At 42.8% G+C, this 26,772-nt stretch overlaps 1 protein-coding gene across 2 annotated transcripts in view; it reads left to right on the top strand.

Moving 5' to 3' along the window:
- SNAP25 (synaptosome associated protein 25) overlaps positions 1 to 26,772 on the top strand; it is a 63,757-nt gene that overhangs the window by 18,744 nt on the left and 18,241 nt on the right. For both annotated transcript variants that reach the window (XM_074578467.1, XM_074578468.1), the window contains exons 2-4: positions 16,268 to 16,402; positions 17,053 to 17,094; positions 24,432 to 24,480. In XM_074578467.1, the coding sequence (XP_074434568.1) occupies positions 16,331 to 16,402; positions 17,053 to 17,094; positions 24,432 to 24,480 (163 nt within the window). In that variant the 5' untranslated portion in view covers positions 16,268 to 16,330. The remainder of the gene's footprint in view (positions 1 to 16,267; positions 16,403 to 17,052; positions 17,095 to 24,431; positions 24,481 to 26,772) is intronic.

The raw sequence follows: 26,772 nt of genomic DNA, 5'->3' as shown, positions 1-26,772 counted from the left end.
TTCAGACAATAGTTTGGCTCACAGGGCTCCCTGCTTACAGGGGCTGAAATACATTTACAAAGCGCTCTCAAGCCATTAACTGATTTAAGTAACATAAATATTCCTTTTTTTTCCTCAACAGTGGCTTATTTATTTTTTTTTCAAGGGGTTTTTAATCTCCCAGATGGGTCTAGGCTATATGTCCCCAAGATGTGCTCTTTAGATGCATTTTCAAAGCTTAAGCGTGTAACTTCATTTAAATCTGTGGTCTTCAATTTACCCTTGGGTTAAGTGTGAAGGCAGCAGCTGCACCACAAGATCTCTTACACTGCATGGATTTTCTGGTTTTTGTGTCATTGGGGTTTCATGAAAGAAGGAGTCATCTCCCTCTTTTTATACACTTACTAAGTCAGCACCGTGAAAGCAGTTCAGTCTTAAATATCTGAACTGAGCAATGTTGCTTACTGAAAACAAATTCTGTATCAGACACAGAATGGTTCCCATATTACTCTTAGGTCAAGAATGAAGACTCACTGGTTTTTCATCCACGAATTTAGATGACACAAAATACACAAGAAAGTAATGACTGCTTTAGATTTAAACTGGATTACATTCAAGTCACATTCATGCCCCATCCTGCTGACTTTACTTACAGGAGCAGTATCTATAAATATATAGTAAAGCATGTCAATATTTTTGATTGGAACTTAATTTTACTGATGAATTACTTCATTAGCAAGTATTGTTCTTGTCTTCCAAATATTCCTATTTCTAAAAATCCTCAAACATACATTTGCAGAAGGGACAGAAGCTAAGGGAGAGCTCTGCAAAAATAAAACCTGCTGAAAAAATAAAGGGGTTTTGGCTGATATCGGAGCATTTCTACCAAAACCTGAAACAATGGCTCTCCACTGGTGAATCTCAGAGCAGAGACACGTTTACTGTTTCCTAAACAGCTCCAGCAAACCCCTTGGGTGCACCATCTGCCTTGAACACTGACTGCCTGGCCACTTAAAAGTGTAAAAGCACCTTGTGGGGTGCTTTTCCCTATTTTACAATGCCTGATCTCACAGGCTTCACAGTGTACCACCTCCTAACTCCCTGTTTGAGGACATGGCCAGAAATCACCTGCCACCACTGAATGTGCCTTTTGGGAGGACGTCTGCTGCCATCCCTCTTATTCAGGCATTTCCTCTGTGCCATAGACCGTGCTGGGCCAGATGTGCTCAGCGTTACGAGTTGTACACCCCCACCTCACTCTCACCACGGGCTTTGCCCCGTGGTCCTTGTCATGCTGCAGCTTCATAAGCAACAGTGCCGCTTGCTCCCGGGCTGCTGGGGGCTGAGTCTGAGTGAGTCATCTCTGCCACGGTCTGGAGGCAGCACTGCTGATTGTCGCCTGTCCTTGGGACAAGCTCTGCTCTCATTTAGAGAGATGGAAAAGCAGACTGTCTGCGCTGGAACCCAGAATTTCTCTGGATTTATGCTCAGGTGAACGAATGCAGATGTGCCTAAATAAATGGGAGTCCTGTGAAGGTAGAGGTTGGAAGGAAAATGCTGTTTTTCCGATGTAAAACAAGGACCATTTTAATGTTTAGAAGAATCAGATTGGCTGTCACTATTCATCCACTGCAAGGAATATTTTATTCCTTCATTTTGGCATGGCTCTTTATAAAGCCTCTGGTCTTAAAGGCCCAAAGTCACCCCATGTAGCTCCCAGTGATGGCAGAAAAAGGTTTAGGGATTTAAATGAAAAAAGAATTGAAGCTTTCATTGCCAGGCAGTGAGGCAAAATCCTCCTGCCTTCAGCTGTGTAGCACACACTCTGCTCCCCAGCTTGAAATCTGGAGCTGTAGGATATTGACAGTAATACTGTGGGAATATCCAAGCACAGTTCTGGGGAAATCTGCTATTTGTTGAATTCTGCAACTTGTTCGTGACCAGACTGTGATTGCTCTCGATGTCAGCTATTAATTTTTTTTTTGCTGAGTTTATTCTTGCCGTCTCTTCTGGCAGCACGTGAATTGCTCTTGTCCCAGCTCACTGCTGTGGTTCATTGTTCAGCAGCTGAACGAGTGGGTTAATTTTTTTTTTCAACACATGCTGTAGCCAAAGAGACCTCTTGGCTATGCTGTGTGTACACCTTCACATGCGATCCTCAATCTACGTAGCTCCAGGTGTGCTGATGACCTGGATGAATATAAGGCAGTCTGTTTCTCTGCTTTTGTTTGGGTTTTTTGAGTCCTGCTTTCTCCAGTAAAAACACTCCCGTGCTACTACAGTGAATATCCCCTCTTGCTGTCAGCAGTAGTTGTACCTGCATACCTCAGAGATCTGTGCATTAAATATAAAGGGTTTTAATGGGAATCCCCACATGCCTCTATGCCGCAAGCTAGTTGGCACATCAGCTTCCCCGTAGCCAGGCTGCTGGGGCCAAGAATCAGTCAATTGTTTATCTTCCTTACGCGATCAAATTTAATCTCATGTTGTATTGTTCGGGAGAGCTCTGTAAATCTCATGTAACCCCATAGGACCCACCCAGCTCACGTCTTTCCCACGTCTTTCCCACAAAGACTGTATCACAGCCTATTTCAATACATTCGTCTCCCTCAATGAGAACACAAACTTCAGCAGGGAAAAGGGGGAGCTCTTGCAAAATCTTTTAAGTTCTGACCTTTCAGGGCTACCATCTGTGCGTTGACGAGATTCAACCAATAACGATGCAACCATAAGACCCAGGGAAGGGACAACATTCCCACAAGGAACTGGAAAACCTTCTACTCCCAAACACAAATTGAAACGAAAACGTTAGAAACCAAACTAGACCACCTTATGTACCATTGCAGGCCTTAATTCCTTCAGAAACATGTGCAAACTGAATAAAAAGAACTAGCTAAATAAAAATCCCCACGCAGAGGGAAAGATTTTGATCCTCTGTTATAACAGTTTGAGCGGAAAGGATTTTGCAGCCTCTCTGTTAATCTGCCTATCACGTGGTTGAAAGCGATGCCCTTGAGGAACTATCTAGCCTGTTGTTGAATTGATTGGTCAACAAAAAAAGAAAGGAGAAAAAAAAGGAATAGAAGTTGTGCTCTTGTATTAGTACAGCTAAATCCCTGCCTGCAAGTCTGGGTAATCTGCAGTGTAGGAGCGTGCTGGGGTTTTTTCATCGGTCTGTGGAGGCTGAAATGGACTTCAGAGGAAAGATAGGTTTCTAAATCAGCCGCGTGAGCCTGTAATAAATAATGAGGAGTTCTCATACCCTGTACCAGGGAAAGCCAGTGTGCGTCTGTGCCCTTGGCCTCTTCGAATTTATTTTACTGATTCCTGGGAAATGAGTAGCAGCCAGGAATTAGTTGTAGGTGTGAATCAGAAAGCAGCAGTGGCCTTTGAAAATGAGTGAATAAGTTTTGCATATCCGTGGGGTACTATTACGCATTCCTGTGGCTAATATAATTTGTTACTTAGCCTAGAAATGTCAGATGCTTTCAATATTTGACTGCTGCAACTGTAAGTGCATTGTAAGTATACATTTTAAACAGCCATTCACAATTTATCAGTTTTGGTATAAATATTCACCAGCAATGAACAGTGGATATGACACTAGGATCTTCGCGTTTAATCTCCCAGTCGTGCCCAGTGAGGGGAGCAGCCAGATCCTCTCCCTTTTCTGAATGGGATGTGCAAAACTGCAGGTTTTTGGCAGCGGGTATGGGCTGGTAATGGGTCCAGTTTCACTTCAGGGAGATGAGCTGTTCAATGGCAGCAAAATTTTTTGTCCTTGTGACTTTATAAAGGAGCCTTGAAATAATCAAATGTAGATCTGTAAAAGACTTATTGGCATAAAATTGGGTTCCCAGGCCTTTTTGCCATATAAACTGCATTTTAAAAAGATATTTTCCTGTGCATTTTACATACTCACGTCACGCGTATCACCTATGTATAAACAGAGAATGAGGGTAGTTAAAAACCAAGTAGGGTTCTTTCTTTTTATAATGTGGCTGTGGCTTTTTCTTTTTCTTTCTTGGAAGGAAGGAAGCTTTTCAAAGCTCATGGATTTTCTTCAGCTTTAACTCGTACTTCCACAGTTTAAGTTCCCAGTGGAGACTATGGCACTTTTTGCCATAGTAGAGGAGAGGAGCAGGGGATAGGGCTAGGCTGCCTTGGGCATGCAGAAAGTGAGCCCTGAGCCAAGAGCGTGGCTGTTGGTCTGCAAACCAGAAAACATCCTTGGGGGTAACTCAGAGCGCCCTCGGAAAGGTCAACCTCCTTCATTTTTCCTTTTATTTGTCCATTATTAAAGCTCCATTGCCCTAGAGAAAATCCATTGACAGTATTGGAGAGGTGCACATGGTCTCCTGAACTCCTTTCAGACATATTTTGGATAGCAGTTCCTTGAAGCTTTGACTCAGGCCTATAAACTCTTGTGCCTTTTCTATTTCACGTATGGTGTTGCATTTCCACCTAACAGTGCCCTCATCACAAATGCCTGCATGCACAGGGGAAAAACCTCAAGTTGGCAAGCTCCCTTCCTTCTTGCTACCTGCTTCAAACGCTGTATGATATAATGAACAGAAGGAGGGACAGACAGAGAGATTCATATATGGACAATGAAAATGTTTCTTTAAAGATAGGGCCCCGTCTCTTTAATTTGAAAAAGAAAAGCATGTGAATAATCAGCGATAACCAAGACTCTCAAAGACAATGAGACCTTTTCTTTAACATCTTTGCTGTACCTCATAGCTGAAAAAAATCACCCTTCTTTTGTTAAAAATCCCATTCTACAAATAACATCATCAGACCAGTTTCATAATGCTTATATTTTGTCAGCTGCTGATTTGACTCTGGCGATTTAGTCAAGGAAGATTTTTGCTAAAAATATATTGGTCCATTGGTTGAAACATGGCCACACTTTTACCACCAGGTAGAATGAAAGGAAAAGATGAATATTATAAACATAATGAATTGCTTTGTTTACCATAGGTACAAGGCAGTAAAGTTGTCTATTTAGATCCTTAATACCCTCATGATCGCAGTGTATAGAATTTTACTCCCCTATTAAAATGTTTATATGTAGCAATAATTGCATTAATTGTCTTTCATTCATTTTTCTTAAACTTAAGGTCACAGCTGCTTAAGCCAGAATCTACACTACCGGCTCTTGCTAGAAGATGGTGTCTTTTGGCATCACACATTTGCCTCAGTGTCCACACAAATGCGCCGAAAACCACTGAAACTTACCCACAAAAGCCCCAGTGAAGCCACAGCCCTTTGGCCCAGCAGCCAAGTGCGTGCGTGTTCCTCTGGCAAGGCAATACTGCGTTTACAACGGTGCTGAGAGAGTAAAAAGAGCATAAAACTAAGACCGAACATTGAGGAGTGAAGGAGTGGTGCTTGTGCAGCACTCAATTCAACAAATACACAGTAATCAAGTCCTGTTCAGCGCAGGAAAAGTAAGTCCTTACTGGTGTAATACAGCTCAGGGGCAGGGGTCAGTGTGAGTCCTGGACTGCGATGAAATCTCACAAACATAAACCGTGCAGAAAGAAATGAAATGTTGTCTGCCTGAATCTGCTGATAGCTGTAACAAAGACCATCAGGGGAACACCTTATTCCTCTCTATGGCTTTGAAATCAAAACTATGACAACACTGATGCTGGTGGTATTAGCTATGTCACTGCCAATCTTTTAAACTAAAGTATTTGGTTATTGTTCTTTCACCACAAAATCTTTTGCCATATTTTCCCCTCTACCAAAATCATCAGCCATTCCATACTAAGCTTGTAAAAGCACTAGTTACACTGACAACTCATCCAGTCCTAAAAGCATCAGGATTAGTAAAGAAGAGATAGAATCAAATTAACCATTTTTAACGTACAAAAGAAGAATCCTGTAGCTGTTTTAATGACTGAGTTATTCACTGTTCCATTCAATTAATTAAAAAAAAATCACTTTTAAGTTAAATAAAATTACCACAAAATTTCCCCCTAACTTGCAGACTTCCACAAAATACAGCAGAAATTAGCTCTACTTTGTGCTAGAGGCCAATGCAAATGTGCTCTCTTTTCTTCTTGTAATACTTGTGGGTTTCCTTTCTATCATCCATTCAGCCTTCTTCAGCTGTCTGTCTGCTTTCTTGGATCATTTTGAATTTTCTGCCATTGATTTGGTCTGCATACAATATCAGCGTGTGTAACTCTTCTGAGACGGCGGCATTTTGCACTGACTTTGCAAAGGCAGAGAAGACTTAGACAGTGTTGAGGCAATGAGGAGTGAGGCCGTTTGAACAACCACTCCTATTGAATGCTCTCTTGCAGAAACTCAATTCACTTTCTATGTTGCCAAAGGGTCTGCTCCTCTCGATTTATGAAGGTACGGAGAAAGACCCTTCACCCACGAACACAAACCCACAGCAGCCGGTTGGTTGCCACCATGCTGATGTGTGAGACGTCCCCACTGGCAGGACTAAGAGCAAAAGAATGAGCAGACAGGGCTGTTACTGTAATTTTCTCATGCCACATTACCTGTTGTGAAGCGGAAGCACTCCTGACTCACAGACACTAACTGCAGCACCAGGGGGTAGCTAATAGGCACAGACACAGTTCATCTTCTGTATTACGGTGACTTTATAAGGTTGAATCGGATTGATTCAGCCTCTGTGGGAGAGATGTGAGTGAACAGGCTGCTGCTCGCTGCCCACTGACTTCCCAGGCTGTGATCGACCCCTTTCCTGAAGCCCACTGAAAGCAGGTGTCTCATACCACCTGCAAAATCTCTGGACTTCACAATCATTGTCTGTAAGCAACTCTTAAACAGTGAGGTAAAGGAACAATAACGCTTTGTGCAGACAGGCGCTTAACACCTTTGGTGCTACAAGCCAAGGGTGGATGCAGGTCCCACTTGCCTTCCCGGGAAATCTGTGCCTGCCTTTGGCCCACACTGTGTCACTGCCCTCACCCCAAAAAGATCATTTGGGTTTGGGGCGCTCAGCAGAGGTGACATTTAACTTAGACCAGGAGGTGGGAGAGAGGCTTGGATGTGTATGTGAAGGCAGAGGGCTGGACCAGGAGCTGTGGGCATTCTTGAGAAGATTGTGCAGAGGGAACAGTTTCTTTCTACAAACCTAGGAACAGCAAAGACTTATATAGGAGCTTTCCAGTATCTGAAGGGGGCCTACAACAAAGCTGGACTTTTTACAAGGGACAGGAAGTGACAGGAAGTGACAGGAAGAGGAGTAATGGTTTCAAACTGGAAGAAGGTAAATTTAGATTGCATATCAGGAAGAAATTCTTTCCTGTGAGGGTGGTGAGCCCCTGGCCCAGGTTTCCCAGAGAAGCTGTGGCTGCCCCATCCCTGGAGGTGTTCCAGGCCAGGTTGGACGGGGCTTGGAGCAACCTGGTGTAGTGGGAGGTGTCTCTGCCCAGGGCAAGGGGGTTGGAACTGGGTGATCTTTAAAGTCCCTTCCAACCCAAACCATTCTATAATTCTATGAAATGCAACAGGACTCATGCAGCCTAGTGGGAACTCCTTTATGCTCTCCAGGAAAATCTGCCATGCAGTTTGCTTATTCCTTGCTGTCTTCTAAATTCCTCAATAAATGTCTTGCAAAAATTCCATTTTATTTTTATATTCCATTTATCAATCCATTTATTTACCTAAGAGAAACAGAAGGGGGCCGGTAGAGCCCCATAAACATCTGGCACAAAAGCATTTAAGATGCCAAGCACTCCTGTTCTATGTCTGCACACAGACCCACACGCCCACGCTCTGCTGTTCCCCCTCCACACACCGCCAGTGTCTACAAGCATGTTGTTGGCCGGTAGCTCCACCTGCAAGCCTGACGCCACTAATGGCAGCGGTGAAACCTCCTCCAACTTGAAATGGGGCGTGACTGTCACCCCTCGCTTCTAAAATTGGCCTTTAATCAGATTTAGTAGCTTAAAGAAACACAGGTTGGAATATAACCAAAGAGAAGAGAGGCTGACTGCTTCATATTGCTGCAGTGGTAGTGAGTGAGTATTTTGAGGAAGACCTGAACAAATTCAGGGTGTGGGTTTCACTGAAAATCATGACACAGTCAGAAATCTCATCCTCCAGCTGAGCAGATACCTTTTGTTTTTCTCCCAGGTTCTGGCCACAGAATGTAAATAGCTCTATCATGAGTCAAGACATTTTCTTTAATCCTCTCTAATAATACCTGGATTTCTTGTCCTGAGCCACCAAGATCCCGCTATGCAAATGGCAAGTGAGGTTGTAGGATATTTTTGAGTAGGTATCTCCTGGAGGGATGGGGAAGCACTGAGCCCTTCGAGCAAAGCCCGTATCCTCATTTAAAATACTCTGTGAAATCTCAGCCACCTTTTTCCAGAGAAGACTAATTCAAACTGGAACCAATATAACCAACAGCTGCTAGGATAATCAGGGCAACAGTCCATCTACCAAGAAAGGATGAACAGAATCTGATCTTTCATGTCAAAAGAAATGCTGAAAAAGGTTATGATTGCTGTTTATATACCTCATAAAGAGAGAGAAGGAGAGAGCAGGGAAGGAGAGAAACTATTTAAGCCACAGGACAAGACCAGCACAGGAACAAGCTGCTATCTTCTGGCTGTGAATTAATTTATGCTAGAAGTGAAATATTCTCTGGATGCTGGAGAAGTGAGGGTCTGGTCTCAGAACTAGTGCTAACACAATAAACTTCAGGAATCATAGGACATTGCTTGCGAAATTTTAAATGAAGCTGTACGAGGCAGCTACCTGTGATAGCAGGGAATTAGAGTCACAGCAGCCTGTTCAGTCCAGGTCTCTGTTCTGTATCCTCCGTGGTGCCAGCAGCTCCCTCCAGACAAGGTGCCCAATCCTGGTACGAGGGTTTCATTCTTTACCCTGCACCACTCTGGCTGGTCGTTCTCCCAGACAGAAAAAACCCAAACATTTTTGCCTGCAATGTTTTTCTGTTGCTGTCGGAAAGAAAGAAAGAAAAAAAAAAAAAAAAACAAGGGAAAAATGTGTGGGTACATAGCTGTAGAAATGACTGCAAAGAGATAACACATTGAAAGGTTTATTTTCCAAAGCAGTTTTGTTAGCAGTGAAATGGGTAGAAAGTCAAGTTGTTATTACTCTGAAGTGAAATTGTTACAAAATGGCTGCTCTGTGCTTCTTTTTTTTTTTCCGCGCAGGAGCCTGCTAAAGCAACACACACATGTCGGAGCCTCATAAAACCGCAATGTTGTCTGACAACTGACAGGACAACAACGACTTGCTTTGTATTGGGATGGGGTGGCTCCAGGCATTTTCTTTTATGGCTGCCTGTTCCTCTCCAAGATCTCAACGGCAACTTTTCCCACCTGCCGTTGCCCCTGGCTGCAGTGCCTGGGGGAAGCGTGGGATGTATCACTCATAACCTCCTGATTTGCAGAAACCGGAGGCACGGAGCGGTTGTGTCAACACAACTTGTCTGCTGCACTGCAACTGTGTGTACACGCAATCACGCTCATTTACCCGGTAATGATCAGGGGGTTTGCCAGGGGTAGCGGTGCCCACCTTCACAAGAAGTATAATTCCCCTGCTAGCACATTTACGTTGCGGAATTGCATTCACACTAAGAAATCATTTTGTTCAGCTTTTTCTTTGGTCATTATAGCAACACAAACCCATAGGACAACTACTTTCCAATGCATTCAGCAAATAGTCAGGAGTCACAATTTTGTTTAATTATACTTCAAAAGCTTCATTTTGGCCTCTGACTGGAGAGTTCTCGTTCCAGCTAGGTATGGGTTCTGGCACAGAGATGCAGCATGAGAATACATCGTGCTCACTAGCATTTATCCAAAAGCCCCCATTGTCCTGCACCACATACATCCCCAAACCAAGTACCAGTCCATGCCCTGAAACACCTGCAACTTAAGCAGGAAAAAAAACGGGATAAGATAGGAAGGAAAAGAAGAATTTTATCCGTATTGCGTAGATGTGAGACAGATTCAGTTGTTAAACATGGAGCAGCAGTCCCATCAGAGGGTATCCAAGACATCTGCACGATGCTGACAGATACAGTCAGCAGCAGGAAACCAAATACCTACAGCATCTCACGTAGCTCTATCTGCAGGCAACGCAAGCAAGCCCGGACAGTAAAATAAGTTGTCTAAGGCGATGCAGGAAGACAGTGACAAACTAGGAATTGCCTGTTTCTCCTGAATTCAGATTTGCAAGATCTCAGTGCCTGTCTTTTCCAAAGTCACTCCCTGACAAGCCCTCACCAGCAGGCATTATTCTTTACTGAATATCAAGCAAAAACCAGAGTGAAATTTGTTATCTCTGTACTCCATCAGCCTGGGCTGTGGAGCTGGGCCCAAAGGCTTGCAAGCAACACACTGTGGGACAGCAACAGAAGAGAGATGAGCTGTCTGAGCCACAGGTTAACGTTAACATATCCTATGGAAACACAGAGGCAGCTTTTTGGCTTGATCAGTAACACCAACATAACAAAGGTGTTTCTTCGTAAATGAGAACTTTGCCGAAAATCTTGTGAATAGATTACATCCAGGCAATAGGCTGTGCTGAGTTGATCTAAGAAGCAGATGTTCCTCAAGATTTATTTCAGAGCTATTTAAAATTTAAATCTAAATAACAAATTTGAGTAATTTTTCATTGTTACATTTTATGCAATAGCATAAAATCTTTAAATAGGATTTTTCATTACAAAATCAGCTGATTTGTTCTCCGAGTGCTTTCAAATCAATTAAAATACAATAAGAGCAAAAGCAGGAAATGCTTCTGTTATAGACGGATTTAATTGTGGTGAGCGCTGGGTGAAATGGAGATGACAGAAGTCAAAACCCAGAAGAGTTACAGCTTGTGAGGGCCATTGCTGAGAGCCCACGATCTGTAAAAGCTATACTCCCAACTCCCTGAAATAATTTCTCAGCAGCTGGTGCTTGTCTCACTGAATGTGGGCAGCACACACACGCCTTTCTTGGCTTTCTGTTGGGATTTGCCTTCAAACAGTACATCCTCAGTTTCAGGGGGAGCCTGCTGGTGTCAGCAACACACACAGGTACTGGTATCTAAACATCCTTTTGCAGCAGGTTCTCACTTTCGATATCATTTCATTCCCTACCAGTGTTCATTGGCAATTTCTGGTCTAGACTGATCTTTGGGATTAATACCGGTGCATTTCTTGTAAGCCAGCTGCAAAAAGCTCATCTAGGGAAGGCTGGTGAAGGTGGTGAAGGACATGGCCAACACAGTGGGCAGCTGAGCTCTAGATAGCTCTCTGCTGGGCAGTGATAGGTGTCAAGGACATCCAGCAGAGAAAAGGATGTTCATCTTGAGAGGAGGATCCTATACAGCCCCAGAACTGCCTTGTGCCTGGCTCCGTCGTGGCTGAACCTGCCTTGAACAGCACCCAGGGAGCCGACCGAATGGCTGCAAGGCAACACTGGGGAGCAAGGATCACCTCTTTCATCTGTAGCAGAACTTCATCTCTCCCTTTGACAGCATGTGTTTCTCCTTCTACCAACGACCAGATTAAAAATGAAAGGAGAATAGCTGCAAACCAAGATCCAGCTTTAAATGGCTCAAGATCCATCCTGAGAGGGTTGATCCAAAGTGTCTCTTTGGGTTTTCTGTGGCTCTACTAAAGCCACACCACTGCGGTAACGCTCTTTCAATCCTACAAGAAAGAAGCATAAAGCATGGTATTGACCGACTCGGACTTTTTTAGGAGAATACGCCAATGCAGTCATCCTCTGGCTACAAATATCCACAAGAAGAATAGATGTGTCCTTTAATAACAGGGAGAGTGCTTAAAAAAGAACACTTTATTGCAGTGTTGCCTTCACCACAGTAAATTGCAGCATTTTCATTTTCCTGTATTTATTGCATTGAAGTGTTTATATCACTGTGAAGCAAATATTTGCTTCCAAAGGTCACTCATTGTATCTCTCTTCCTCTGGGGATATATGTAGGTCTCTCTTAGGCTTCAGTATAACTCCATAAGGATATATAATGTTCTCACTCTGAGATTCTTTATTGCATCTGAATGCTACTAAAATAGCAGATGCAGAATTCAAAGTATAATAGCCAATGGGTTTCCATTAGCCACTCTCTCTTTGTATTTTTCTTTAACCCTTACTCTGTTTTTGTGCTACTGTATGAGCACCGGCATAATGTATAAGACTGGCTCACAGAGAATTTGATGTAAGTCACCCAAGTTCCTGAAGTGACTTGCGTTCTCTAGAAGACACAGAACACAGCTTGGTACATGATCTACACAGTTTTTTGTAACCGTGTTTGGACTTTTATCTCCTTTTAAGAGAGCATCGTGCATGTTTCTGTGTGAACCCAGAGGATTTTTGTTTTCTTTATTGAAACGGAAAAACCAAGGTCCTTGTGAAATTTTGAGCTTGCATTTGTTTATACAATTATTGCAAGTAGAAACACAAATCAACTGAGTGCGTGCAAGTGGCTGTAACTTCTGTAGGAACTATTTTTTTTTTTTATCAAGGTTTTAGATCTAAAGAGATTAACATATTACATCACAACTATTGTTTTCTCATCTGTCATCTGCGCAGTGACTGTAGACAAAGTAAAAGGTAGTTTATGTTGAAAGTACAAGAGTACATTTTGGAGAGGTTATTTCCAGTCAACTTGGGGGTTCCTATGGCAATTACAGGATTTTGATACTTGGTTCAAATCAGCTTGAATGAGAACAGAATGCAAAAGATTAGCTATTTTCAAAAATAAAAATTCCACAAGGAATTTATTCCTCAAAGTCCTCAATAGTATCTGTGGTCTGCTTCCGTTTTACTAAAAGAGTTGCGGGTTTCAAAGGCACCAAAGACAGACTTCATGCTTTTGAAAGTCCATCTGGTAATTAGTGTAAGCAAATCCGTTATGGTTTACCTTTTCTTGGCCATTCCTGTAATCATTCTGTTTCAATGTTTTAATACATCAAGAGGACTACATATAGGTGTTCCTAAGAGACACCATGGAGGGAAAACTGTTCATTCGCACTCTAGAGAAAGAATTCCCTTTAAAACATATAAATCCTCTCTCTACAGGATTTTATTGGTAACAGGGTTTGTTGTTGGAAATTCATGATGCTAGAATGGAATTTCAGCCTAAATGAGGCTTTTCAAGGAAAATACTGTCTCTAATCTGTCCTATTCCACATTTTGAACTGCAAAATCTGCAAAAAACTCAAACCCGTTCACGGCCACCTGCAAAACATAGGCAGTTTATCATACTGTGTGCAAATGAGTAACTGTTATTGATTCTTGAGCACGGTTTTCTATTAAATAAAGTTGAATCAGCACTGCTGCGGGGCACTTTTGTTTATAACTAAAACTTGATGTAAAATGACTTGTCTGGAAGAATGCTTTTCGCTATTCCTCAATCCATTCTAAGTGCTTTACAAATACCAAACAATCTCAATAAACCTGTCAAGTTCGATCACTTGCTACAAAACATCTCTCTGGTTACAACCTCTGACATTTTTTTTAGCTTGATGCAAAAAGGATGCGTCTGTCACTAAGATGCCAACTGATCGTTCTAACTAACCGGGAAGGATAACTCTAAAGAGAAACACAAAGTTTCTCCACTTTGTTTCTTTTCTTTGCACCACCCAAGACCACTGCTGGCTCAGGATCAAAAATTAATAAGTAAAAGATCAAAAGTCAGGCTGGAATATACTTGAGGACTGAATTTTCTGTGCAATTTTTATTATCTGCAGTGACTGACAAACATACTGTTATTATTTGTTATTGTCAGTAGAAGTACTCATCTCACCTTCACTCGCTTCAGGTCTGTAATCATTCAGCTTGCATTGGATATGCTTAGAGACCGAACCAAACCCCCTGTTAGCATCCCATCCTCCCACTGATGCATCGCCTCCCACTTTACAGCTAGTAAATAGCTACCAGATAGACATAGCGCAAAACCAGTTCCGTGCCCCTCACAGTTAGATGTATGTACCAATTAGATCAGTCCCGAAGTCATGTCTAAATTGTCCTGATTTTTGCTAAAGATCAGTGCTGTTATTCTGCCAGCACAAGTGTAGCGAGGGATCCAGGCAGAGGAGACTATTTTAACTAAATATTCTAAACTAGGTCTGCAGACTTACTCCTGGTATTCTGTCGCAGAGGCTGTGCCAGAAATATTTAAATGCTGAGTTTTGCCTCAATCTGGGAAAAAATACAGTTTGTGAAGCAGTGACCGGTGCTAGAGCCAGCCTGTGCCAAGTGGGACAGGAGTTTGGAGAGTGATTCTTTACTGAAGTAATTTATTTTTATCCCAGCTGAGCACACTCCGTTTGCTGATCAGGAGCAGTGTCTTCCTGAAGCTGCATGATGTGCCCCGAAAGGCAGTGCAAGTGCAGCAGCAGGGTGGGAAGGCTGGGGTGGCCTTGTGAGTGTCCCCACACTTTCCCATGCCCTTCAGGAGGAGACTGATTCCTGGTTCATCTTTTCAGCCTAATCCTCAGAGCATGCCATTTTTTGTAAAGCCTGTTTACTGCTGTTTGTGAGCATCCTTGAAGTGCCTGATACCAGTCTGAGTAGTAGCCATGAAATTAAGCTCCCTGTTTGCATCAGCCAGGGCTGCAGATGAGTTGCTTAAGCTTGGTCCTTCGCACTGCTGTGACCATGCAGCTGGCAGAACCGGGTGGGTTTCTTCTCCAGCATACATTTGGGCTCCTAAACATTGTGTGACCCATCACAAAATGTCAGTCTCCCTCTGACAAGGATGCAGCGATGTGCTCAGCGATGAAAGTGAGATGCTGTACCAGTAGCTGCAGGGCTGACTTTTCGAGATGGATTTCTTCCTGCTGTGGCTTCAAAGAGGAAAAGCAACCACGAGCGAGGGCACAGCTAATGCAAAAGCATGAAGGTCACATATTCCCTCTTAGATAAGAAAACCAGCAAATACGTTGTTGAAGCTGCAGAGGAAATGCAAGGGGCTGTCTGCTTTCCTTATACATTTCTAAGCAAACAGGGTGTGATCCAGGAAATTTCTCTGCCCCTCAGTTGTACCTGTTCAGCCCATACTCCCCTGGTCCTGACAGTGAGCGCTGTCAAAGCGAGGAACAGATATATCTCCAATAGATAGTAAACTTCCATTTAAACAGAGTTATTTTTGTTAAAATTTTAGAGCCAAGCTCTGCCCTGACTTATCTTGTTTCATAAAGGCTGTGCGTATTGCAAAGACAGGACAGAAAATAGCCCCTGGGATTTTGCCTTCTTAGAGCAGCTTTGCCGAAATGGGCTGCTTTTGTCCTCTTTCTGTAATTGAGGATGATGGCATGTGCTTTATGGCTGTTTATTTGCAGTCCCCCACAACTTCCCCACCTCCTCTGCACCTGGGATTAGGGTTTCCTGCAATGAACAAATCTAACATTCAGTGAGCAGTAATTTGTGATGTGCTGTGCCTTGAATCAAGCAAAGAAATAAGCCAGTGTTGTTGTTATAAAGACGTGACAGATGGTAGGAGGACCCGCCTTTCTTAATCAAGTCATGCTCAGTAATCAGAGCTAGCTCGAATTCGTAACAAAAAAGAAACCCTACCCAAATGAGGATTAATGGGCTACATCCTGATCTCTGGTTAGGATGAGCTCAGTGGCCTCGTTCTGTATTGAGAGGCAGAAGTTCAGGATCTGACCCTCTTTGGGGAGAAGTTGAAAATACCAGTTAGGTCTTTTAGTCACTTCCCCTGAAACGAAGGATTCTCCCAGGTAGACAACACCCAATCTACCTGTAAATATTGTTTCAGAGTCTGAACTAGAGCATGGCAGACGAGTCATTAGCTGATAAAAATCTGCAAAGTTTCATTGCCTTTAATTTCATTGCAGATATGTTACCTCAGTGCCTGGCCCTCCAAGCGATGCAGATGAAATATAGGACATGAGGGGCATAGACTTAACCTTGAGCTCCTTCAAGTTAAGACTTTTAATTTTAGAGAAGAATGAATGGGTTTCTGGTAGCAAATAACAGCTCCTGAATCTCCTGCTTTGATACGGGTAGCATTTGAAAGGTTAAGAAAAAAAGAAGGATTTTCCTCAAAGAACATGACAAGGATACCTTGTTCTTCGTAAGTGATTAATAATACAGGAATAAAGCACCACCTTGAAAAATCCTGTGTGCTCTCTACTATATAGGAATTGCTATCCAGAACAAAAGAGTTTGGGTGAGGGCACTCGTAATAAAAGCACTTTTGTGGGACTGACATTTAAGCGCAATTCAGTGAGTCAAGGAGCGTAACCACACTGTTTCTTTCCCTTTTCGCTGTCTTCCAGGCTCACAAGCAGCTGAGCACAAATCCCTGATCGGCAGCTTCCACGAACACACCCACAGCTAAAATGGCGGAAGACGCTGATATGCGCAATGAGTTGGAAGAAATGCAGCGGCGTGCCGACCAGCTTGCTGATGAAGTGAGACCGATAGCTAAACCGGAAACTTGGGGTCGGGGTTGGCATTTTTAGACACATGCAGAAATAGAAGCTAATCCGGCAAAGGATTTCTAGGCCTGATTCTGTTTTCTGTCAGCTTTACACTGAAAGCAGAATTGGAAAAGAAATGAGCTGGGGTAAAATTTAATGTCATGTTTAGTCTAGATTAAGGCATTTATTGATGGTGAGTTTGATTTAGGCATTAGAGTCTGCATCAATTTAACTGCCCTCAGAGCAAAAAGCAGCAATTTAATATTTTCTGAGGGTTCCTTCAATTTCCCAAACCTACTAAATATTAGAAGTCACCAATTAGGTCTCTGAAAAGTCTTAGCTGAAGACCACAGACTTTATTTTTAAAGTGGAACATCAGCTGTTCCAAGCCCTACGTGCGAGCAAGGGCAGCACCAGCCTTAGAGACCGCAGCTGCCTGGAGATGCGACGGCAACGGCTGCATTAGCGAGCGCTGACAGAGAGCTGAAGACGGAGAGATCACCAGTACCCTGCTGGTGGCCTGATTTTGAGGGAAGGCAAAGAGTGTAGGAAAAACATACTGTCAGCATGAGCCTGCACATTAGTGTTGGAAACTGTATCTTGCCAAATCTAAGTGTTTTTTCCCTCTGTTTTTTTTTCAGTCCCTTGAGAGCACCCGTCGAATGCTGCAGCTTGTTGAAGAGGTAAGGGCCAGCATTTTACTTGCACTTCTGTTGTGGGCAAAAGTGATGGAGAGTCTGACACTGGAAGTGTGGTTTCTTAACCTCACATCGCTAGGGCATGGCTTTACGTGCCACTCCGTCCCTCCTTATCCTTACCAGGGTCATTCAAGACACTGTGCCCTAGTTGCCAAGTGTCACAGTGCAGGCCAGCTGCTGAGGCACAGTTTTGCCCACACATGAGTATCCATTGAGACAGGCTACTTGAGATAAACCAAGGAAAGAGCCTCCAAAGGTGACCTGGAGTCAGGGACAAGTGGCTGAGTTTGCGGCAGAGCTCCCGGAGCCTCATGCAGGCACCGCTCTGATGTCCTTGCCGTAACACTGCAAGTGGGGAAGGTGAGAAAGGCCCTCAGTCTGTTGCCCTGTCGTCTTTAAATACCTCCCTCTCCATAAACACTTGCAGCTATTTATAGGGCATTGGTCACCACAGCATTTAAATGCCACTTCTTTATGTATCTCTGAAACCTTCGTTAGGATTTGAAGGCTCATGAGATGTCCCAGATTGAATCCCAGAAGGGAAAAAACAATTCAGTCAGGCTTCCTTTCACCCTCTTCTTAACAAAGGGGTTTAAAAGTTGGAAATTCCCAAGCTCACTTTCATTCAGAGTGCTCAGCCATCAGGTGGTGGAAAACTTTGCTCCCGCCTGACAGGACGTATTATTTTCAGACACCATGCGAGCTTTGGCTCTGGAGCTGGTGACATTTTTAATCAGGGTCATCAACACTGACAGTCCCAGTACTCCTGACAAGCAGAGGAGTCTCCAGCAGAGACAACGGGAAGAAAATTACATCAGGTCCCACGTTCAGGAACAAGCACAAGCCCAGCCGTAGGCTTCATGGCCTTGAAATCAATCACGACTGTGGAGACCAATGGAGTCCAGTAGAGACAAAATTAAATTTCCATATACAGATAGACAGACAGATGGGTCATTGAGCATAGTCAGCATCGCTTCTCCTCCACAAACACTTCAGTTCTGGGCCCCTTGCAGCCCAAACATGCTCTTGTCTCACAAGCAATCTGTCCCTTTTTGCTGCTCAATTCCCTGGACATGCCATTTCTAACCATCACTTTAAGTCAACTCTGTGCTGGATGCAGCTCCTGCTGAAATCAATTCAATGACGTGGAAGAGAGTCTCAGATGGGTACCTCCACAAATGCAAGGCAGGAGAGCCTAGTGCCCCAAAATGCCTGTGATCTAAATAGGCAAGGCAGATGATGAGTGGGAAGAAAGAGAGGCGCAGGAAAGGGAAGTGATTTGCTCAGGGCCAAGCCATCAGTAAATATCAGCCCCGTCTCTCCTGAGCCGTATTTGTGTGACCTATGCACTGCTTGAGTCTTCCTAACATATTGAACCAGCATATTGTGAATGCCACTGTAATTTCAGTATTAAATCACAGCAAATGGCAAAGTGGGAGGAGAACTGGGACTGCTGAATTTACCAATGAATTTATGTAGGGCTCTAGCGCTTCTTGGAAGAGCTCAGCATCTCTCTGGACCTGGCTTTTATTCAGATGCTACAATATCTTCGTGATCAAATAGAGAAGTTTCTAAAACTAGCACTGAGTAGTCAAGGGAATTCTTCTACAATGAGCTGAATGTTATTTTCACTAATGCGACTACAAAAGACCTTTAAAATTTTTCCGTGGTCTAAACAGTTGGTTGATTACTCTGACCCCATTTCCTGGGTACTTTTAAAAAAATGCAGCATTTAGGGAGTGAGAGATTTTATACTGAAAAGACAAATAGTGAATGTCTTTGAAATTGAACTCGCACTGCTCTGATTTAATAGACCCAAAAAATCCAATTAGACGCCCTCGCTTAGCAGAACCTGTCTAGTGGGTAGAGATAGAAAATATTCTTTCTCAGTTAAAGAATGCTTTTTACTCTATTCTCTTGATACAGCAAATCTGTTTGTTATTCCTTACTCAGGAAAAGGATGCCTCCATGTTTAAGCATTATTACCATATACATATGTATGGATTCCTGTCATGGTTGGCTCTGCTCTGTTACATACTGGGAAAATAGAGAATAAACAGACTGAGTTGGCTCCGCTCTGGAGACAGAAGAGTGCCGTCCACCCCGGGGAAGCCCTATAGCAGTACAAGGCATCCTTAATGCTGAAATGTAGGTCATAGCCTGGGGGACAAAACCAATGTCCCCAGAAGACCGTGCCCTCTAGGCTAGGCTGCGTTTGGAGACTAAGCCCTGGTGCTGTTCCAAGGGAACGCCAGCAAGGAAAACCCAGTCTGTTACTGCTTCTTATTTTTATAGCACAGCTTTGCAAGAAGCTGATTGTTTCAGTCCTAGCACAACAAGGGAAGCAGGGAGAAGTGGTGGGTGGCTGTTGTAAAGACACCACTGCTTTGTCCCAAGGCAGGTACGTACTGGGATGGCAGACTACAAAAATCAGTTTGCTCTGTGGTGCCCAGCACACCCATTCAACACAGTTACATCTACACTGACCAGTGCTCATTCGAGCTACCCAGCTACTCAGTGCTATAAGTACCTCTATTTTATGATGATGCTGTGCAATGTTTGGGCCAAAACATAAACCAAAAATGAACTGAGGCAGAAGAAGTGAGACTAAATACACAGTTTGCGGCTGACCTTCTTATTTTCTTGTTCAAGCGTTTTACCTCTGAGCCAGCTTTATGAACTGCAGAACAACACATGCAAGGGGAAAAGCCGTGAGTCTGCTATCATCTTCTAGTAGAACCACCACGGCCTTTAAAGAAAATCAATCATTGCAGTGTGGGAAAAAAAGGCGGTTTCTAGCTATGATGCAGCAAGGGAAAAAAATATCCACAAGATCAGTACTGCAGAAAGCCCAGCAAGAAAGCACTTAGCGACATGTACAGATAAAAGGTCTGCTTTGTACATTTAAATCCAGACAGGACTACCTTCTCTCATATGCTGGGGGGGTTAAAGTCAAGTTTACTAACATATCAAAGCTGAAATGGTAAGCTATAAATGTTTGATAACCTCATGATGCTGCTCTACACAGACACTGAACAGACAGTATGCCATTTTACTAACTTCCTTCATTCTTGATTGGGAAGGGAGTTTCCCCGTGACATTTTTATCACAGTCAAATGTTCTTTAGTCATAAGAATAAAAGAAAAAACTATGCTATTCATTCAGAATTTGGTCCAAAGCTTGCCAAAGCTAATTGGAAAAACCCCTTTGACATCATTAGCTATTGGAACTGTTCTACTCAGAAAAGTGTTTTAATCTGTAATTCCACAGAAATACGTTTCTGGCACAGAGGAAGGTGATTCATAATTTGGTCCTATGCAGGATTAGACCCCTTTGTCTATGTGAACCAGCTGGGTAGCGCTGGAGTCAGGGTTATCGCCCTAGATGAAAACCAGGCACATAAGATTCAAGTGGGGCTTCACAGATTCGTATCAGCTGAGGATCTGAACCACAGGGTGAATTAACAGGCTGAGAAGTAACATGGCTCCTTAATCAGACACAGAGAGACACTACAGTGTTAACAGGGTGATAGGGAACTCGGAGCAGGAGCTGAGGAAACGCATTACTATGGATGACTGAAAAAATGTTTCTTTGACCACATTTTTGTCTTTAGGGTGTTGACACTTCTCTTTAGTGTCTCTGGGAACTGCTAGCAATGTCCGCCTGACCTGGTACATAATTGTCTGTATTAATTTATTCAAAACAAACTCTATAATCCATATTGATTGAAGAAAAATTCTTCATTGAAGTGGAAGTTTATGTGTTCTTCACAGAACTGAGAGCGTATATCTGTTTTTCAGGGTATCTCCTGAAATGCAGAGAAAGTGAGTTCTAGAATTTGGATTCTGTATCTGATACATCAGTCCCTTATACTGTTATGAAAATCACCCCTCAGCCTAAACCAAAGTTGGAGTAGCTGCCTTTTGTAGCAGGCATGGATAGGACGCAACACACTGTGGGTCCTGGAGGGACTTGATGGGCCCTACAAGAAGTCATTCCAATTCTCTTCCTAGTTTTATGCCCACCTTGGGAAATTAGGCGATATAACAGCAATAATAAGAAATGATAAGAAATGAGGGTTGCTGAACACTCAGGACCAGCCAAAGCAAAGTATGGTCACCGGGCCCCTGCTGCGACCACGGCTCTTCTGTGAGCCTGTTATCAAGGTTTATGATCACTTGTTGTAAAACATATTCTTCTGGGCTGGCACTTTGCAAACACAGCTTTTGTCACCTCCTTTCTCTAAGCAACCAGTTCGAGTGTGTCTGCTGACATGTGCTCCCACCGAGACCAAGGGGAGTTTCGGTGATACTTTTAGTGCAGAAAACGCCAACATTGTCTGTGTTTGGGTCCCAAACACACTTGTGTGGCGCATTTTTTTCCCTATATTCCTTTAAGTGAAGAGGTTTTTGAGGAGGTTTTGTAGTTTCCAGAGATGCCTCAGTCTGCTGTCACAGAGGGTCAGTTACTGAGTGTTTCTTTCCTGCTCAGACGTCTTGATGATGAGCACATTTTTAGAATAGTTCTGTCTTACAGAGATGTTTGGTTTTGAGCTATCTAAAAGATAAGTCACAATGGAAATGTGGAACTTTAAGGAGAGTCTGGATCTGTTTTAAATGTACAAATGTGATTTTTTTTTTTTAATTGGCTTTACACAGTTATTTTTTTGTGAAAAAGCTGAAAATTAATCCTTAATAGAAACTTGGAACTGGAGGAGATTGTCACTTGATGTCTGAATCACCTCTCATCTTTGTCAGTGAGCATCTTTTTATTAGCTTCAATATGCTTTGGATTAGAGCTCAGATGCAGACAAGTATATTCAATGCACACCCTTTAGTATTTTCACATAAGTATTAATGCTGTGGCAGGCTGCTCTTAAGAGATATGGTATTTCCTGATAAAATTAAATGGCACTGATGGTCAGGTAAGTGAAAGAAAATTGCATCTCCTTCGCTCTGTGCAAGAATTTAATATGAAATACAAACCATAAGATCTAATTGCCAAGTTTGTCTCTCAGCATAGGTCTTATTCAGAGCACGGGACACCTTAGCTGCATGAAGACAGTTAGTTCAGATGTTAAAAATTGCAGGAAAATAAGGTCAGAGGCTTAAAGAGCAGCAAACATTTCTCAGCCCGACTATGTTTGACTCACTGAAAGCCAACAAGTATCATACCACCAATTACGGGTTCTGTGAGTCCAATATTTAGAAGGGCTCCATGTCAGACCACCATATTTACTCAAAACCAAGACGACTAAGGATCTAAGCAGTTTCCTTGTTTTCGCATGAGGTATGTTTGTTGTAGTACACATAAATCTTTTGGGGTAAGACATCCTTGGGTATCACGAGCATAAAAAGAGCACAATAAAAAGCTAATGCACATCCAGTGCTCAGCAAATCTGACATCTGCCCCACAGAAAACATAAGATCATGAAAAGCAGTTTTCCTTACACTAAATAGGCAAATCTAAGATTCAGACACTAAGTTTCTAAAGGTTGCAAAAATAAAAGCTGACCGGGATTCAAGTAAATGCAGTATGAGCTTGAAGGGAGGGAGAGCAGCAGCACATAGCTGACCCAATGGCAGTAGGGCACAGCAGACACTGGGGAGAGACAGGAGGTTTTTTCTCTCCACCTAGCAACTCATGAAGGATTTTTAAAAAAAAAAAAAAAGAAAGAAAGAATGAGCCAGGCTGCACAGACCTGATGTTTTTCCCAGTTTCTACAGTGACGTAGACATTAAAGACAAGAAAGGGAGTGCAGGGAGAGGCAGACGAGAGTGCAACAAGAGGCCTCTCGCATCCCTCTTGAACTGAGCATGATCCTCTTGATGCAGAGCAGAGAAGCACCAGCTGCACCAGTCAGACAGCCCTTGAGTGTGGCAGAGAGTCAGGCTTGTAGCTGAGCCAATGTGGGCAGCGCAGCGCAGGCCTGCCTGCGAGCATGGACCAGGCGGCTGATGGCCAGAGAGACTTCACCGCTCCCAGAAAAAGAGATGAGCGATGGCTGTGAGCAGGGCAGTTGTGGGGAAAGATAATATGAAGTCCTTAATTTGCCTGAAGGAGGGGGAGGATGGCCTGAAAAGCAACAGGGACAGTCAGGACTCCAGGTTTCTGTTCCTCACCTTCCTGTGCAAATATGGGCATCTCCCCTGCCCTCTGCTAAATCGACACCACCAACTTTATCTCCTTCACAGGGGTATGGGTGGCTCTGTGTTCATGGGAGCAGCTGAACTACTGCTGCACATGTCCAGGTAACTCCCCTGGCAAGCTGTCAGGCCACAGAGGATTTTACTTCCTCTGTTATTGAAATGCAACAATCAGGAGATCATTCAGGCCATTAATTATTCAGAGACATTATCACCGCTCCAAGCAGAATGGAGCTAGTTTCTCCTTCGTAATTAAAAAGGAGCTAATCTGATCTGTGATATAGCTTAGTATCACAGCACCCAGAAACCTGAGACACCTGATCACACCCCAGAGAGATGATAATGCATACAAAACCCGTACTTGTGAAAGGTGCCCTGCTGCAGATTTAGGCGGGTGGGAGCTCTGAATTGCTTGGCTTTTGCTCAAGTCCTGAGTCCAGCAAAGGCGATGATAAGATTCCCATTAACCTCTGTGGGAGCAGGGGTGTGATCAGCACACAGGATTTAAAAATCCTGCCTTCAAGCTCAATCCAAAGTCCATTGATGCTAAAGGTTTCTCTTGGCTGAACTAAAACTTGGCTCAAACAACCCATATCTGTTAGATCTCCAAGCCAAAAAAATATGGCTTAATCCTATTAAATATTAGCCTGCTTTAAAATGGATTTCCTAAGTAGGTAAGCTTTCTGACTTCTGTGTTGCAAGCGCTGTGTACAAACCACTATGCCTCCTTCCCAAACAAGTTTGCGTCATACCTGTTTTCCTTGGGAATTTCTCCTGTGGGATGAACACACACCTGCAATGTCAACACCCCCTTCTCCTGCTTCAGAGAACTTGGAGATGAACCCTCTCTTTTTAGAAATTACTCTTGTGTCAAGTGATTATTTTAATCTCAAGGTCCAAAACTTTGTCTTTTCTGCAGTGGTTCAGTATCCCATTGAATCATGAAGGATTGATGGTACAATTGAGAGTACCCGGTTCCTTACACAGTGTCCAGGCACATAAGGTCTTTGGACTGTGCCACCAGCCCCTTATGACCTTGTCATTCCTTTCACTGTTTTTCTTTTGTCTTCCTATGTCCCGTATCTAGGGCTGAGTGTTCCCTCACTGATCTCTCTTTCTCTCTCTCTTTCTTCTCCCCCTCTCTCTCCTTACCTTGCTACCACTATTGGGATGTAGAGTAAAGATGCTGGTATCAGGACTTTGGTTATGTTGGATGAGCAAGGAGGTAAGTTCAGATTGCTTCAGTAAGGAAGTATAACCATTCTCAAAGTACTGTACTAACTGTGTGCAATCCTGAAAACGAGGGCCAGAAAATACATTGTGGTTGTGCATGAGAACCCCAAAACCTCTTTGCCTTTATCTTCATTGTCTGACAAAGGCACATGCAACTACTGTGTAAGAGTCTGAACTTCTTTTGATCTGTTTCCCATTAATGTCAAAGAGAGCTGCAGGCTGAACTCATCCAAATTACCATTTTTTTTTCAGCAAGGTTTGGGTCAAGATCCAGCTACATGATGAGAAGATTTGCCTCCATAAGTGTAAAATCCAACATTATTTATGCAGGTGCAATGTAATTTTCTGACTTGTTTTAACCACAAGTAAAAGGCATGCAATAAATGCATTGCAAAAGAAGGTATTGTGTAAAATTCATTTGATTTTTGTATAGAAATGTCAGTGAGGATAACAGGAATTTAACATTAAAAGCTACACCACAATCAGCTCATTACAACTGGACATATAGGAGCTTTCAAGCTTAGATGAATTCCTGTCTGTGGATGACAGTGACAAAGACAGCACTAGATATATTCAATACATTCCAGAAAATTACATTTTTGCCCTTCATAATATTACAAAGAAGTGGGTAGCTTCCCTCTCCAACAAAACTATTAAGTCCTCATTTGCTGCAGACCCACAGCACCAGCAAAATGGTGTCTCCAAAGAGAAGTGAAATCAGCAGAGCATAAATTTCTGCTACTCTATATCAAACCAACCCCCCAAAAAGCCCTTGTTGTTATTTACTATGTGGCATCATACAAAACTGTACTAAGAAATGTTTTCTACAGAGGTAATGCTGTATTACTCATCAAGCCCAGACAATGATTACAGGCAACGGTACAGCATTGTTGGGAAATGGGCTGCGGAACCTGACAGGCCCTTTCCATCTGCAATGTCCCTGCCTCTCTGGCAGTAAAATGAATGAAAAGTAATAACAGGGCCTAAACAGAAAGTATTTTCTCCTATTTGCTTTTTTGTGTGCGTCTCATTCCTTCCCCCCTACCTCCCCCTTTAGGGAGAAGAATTTAACCTAACCAAATTTTGCCGCATCGATTTGTCTTGACAAGAAAAATATTACAGAGAATATTTTGTTGCTTTAAAAAAAAATTTTCTGAATAATGGAAGTAAAAGAACTGCACTGAATACAGAAAAACAGAAATTACTTATGTTGAAACAGATATGGCACCTGTCTAAATAATGTGTTTTGTTTCAGAAGTGAATTATACAGCTAAAATAAATCACAAATATTATCAAAGGAAGTCCATAAATATCCAGGTCTGTCTTGCGATGTAATTCACAGGCAGATCAGCAGAAACTTCAGTGGCTCCTATAACTTCCCTTGTGCTTAGTGGTGGGAAAGTATGTTTCTGTTCTCTAACTGTTATTTTTCCACAGATTGCTGGGGGGGTTATTTTGTTTTTAACCCTGAATTTTGTTTTTCACTTTGGAGTTCTACTATTGCTAAAGCCCTGTGTGCAAAAGTTGTCTGACCAGCTCTCGAGTCGTGCTAGGAAGTCGTGTGAGCCAAGGAGCTGAGACTGGACCCACTGACCTCTTTGGAGTCCAGGGAACTCAATATTAAACTCTTGTTGACACTGAAACCTGAAATGTATGTTGTATGGCCAGAGATGCAGTTAGTCGATAAGTACAGGAAAGAAACAGACAATTTAAAAGCCTCTTTAAACTGGTTATGGTCATGCCTTAAGTGGTTCAGTAAATTTAGCTTGTGACTATATGGTATGGGTTTCTCAAGGAAAACAGCCTAACAATTCTGCAAATCCTGGGAATATTGTAACCACTGTACTACGCTAAATGTTTAATTAAGTTTTGTCCATTTTAGCCACATGCAGCTGTAATAATTCCTGATTTTATTTTTTTTTTTAGTGATAAAGGACTTATTATATTATTGGGCAAAAACCGCTAATGATGACTTTGAACCCTCTGTAATTAGTGCAATGTGTGCAACCCACGGATGTCTCAGCAGATTATCAGATTAAGGAAATAATTTGCTAACACTGCCATGTGATCTCTTTTCAGCTGACTGCACAAGTCACTTAAGATTATTAGGTGTTAAATAGACAAAAAACATGACATTGATCTTTCCAGTGGGCGGCAAGCAGAATATCTAATCTCTGCAGTTGCTCGAAGCTCTATTTCTAGGTTTCCTTATAAAATTGCTTGCTTTGAAGTTAAACAGACCTCACAAGGAAAACTTCTTTGAGCTGATCTCAATCTAAATAAC

This window comes from Larus michahellis, chromosome 3 (genome assembly GCF_964199755.1).
Source record: "Larus michahellis chromosome 3, bLarMic1.1, whole genome shotgun sequence".
Lineage (NCBI taxonomy): Eukaryota > Metazoa > Chordata > Aves > Charadriiformes > Laridae > Larus > Larus michahellis.
This window is presented reverse-complemented; position numbering and strand designations above follow the sequence as displayed.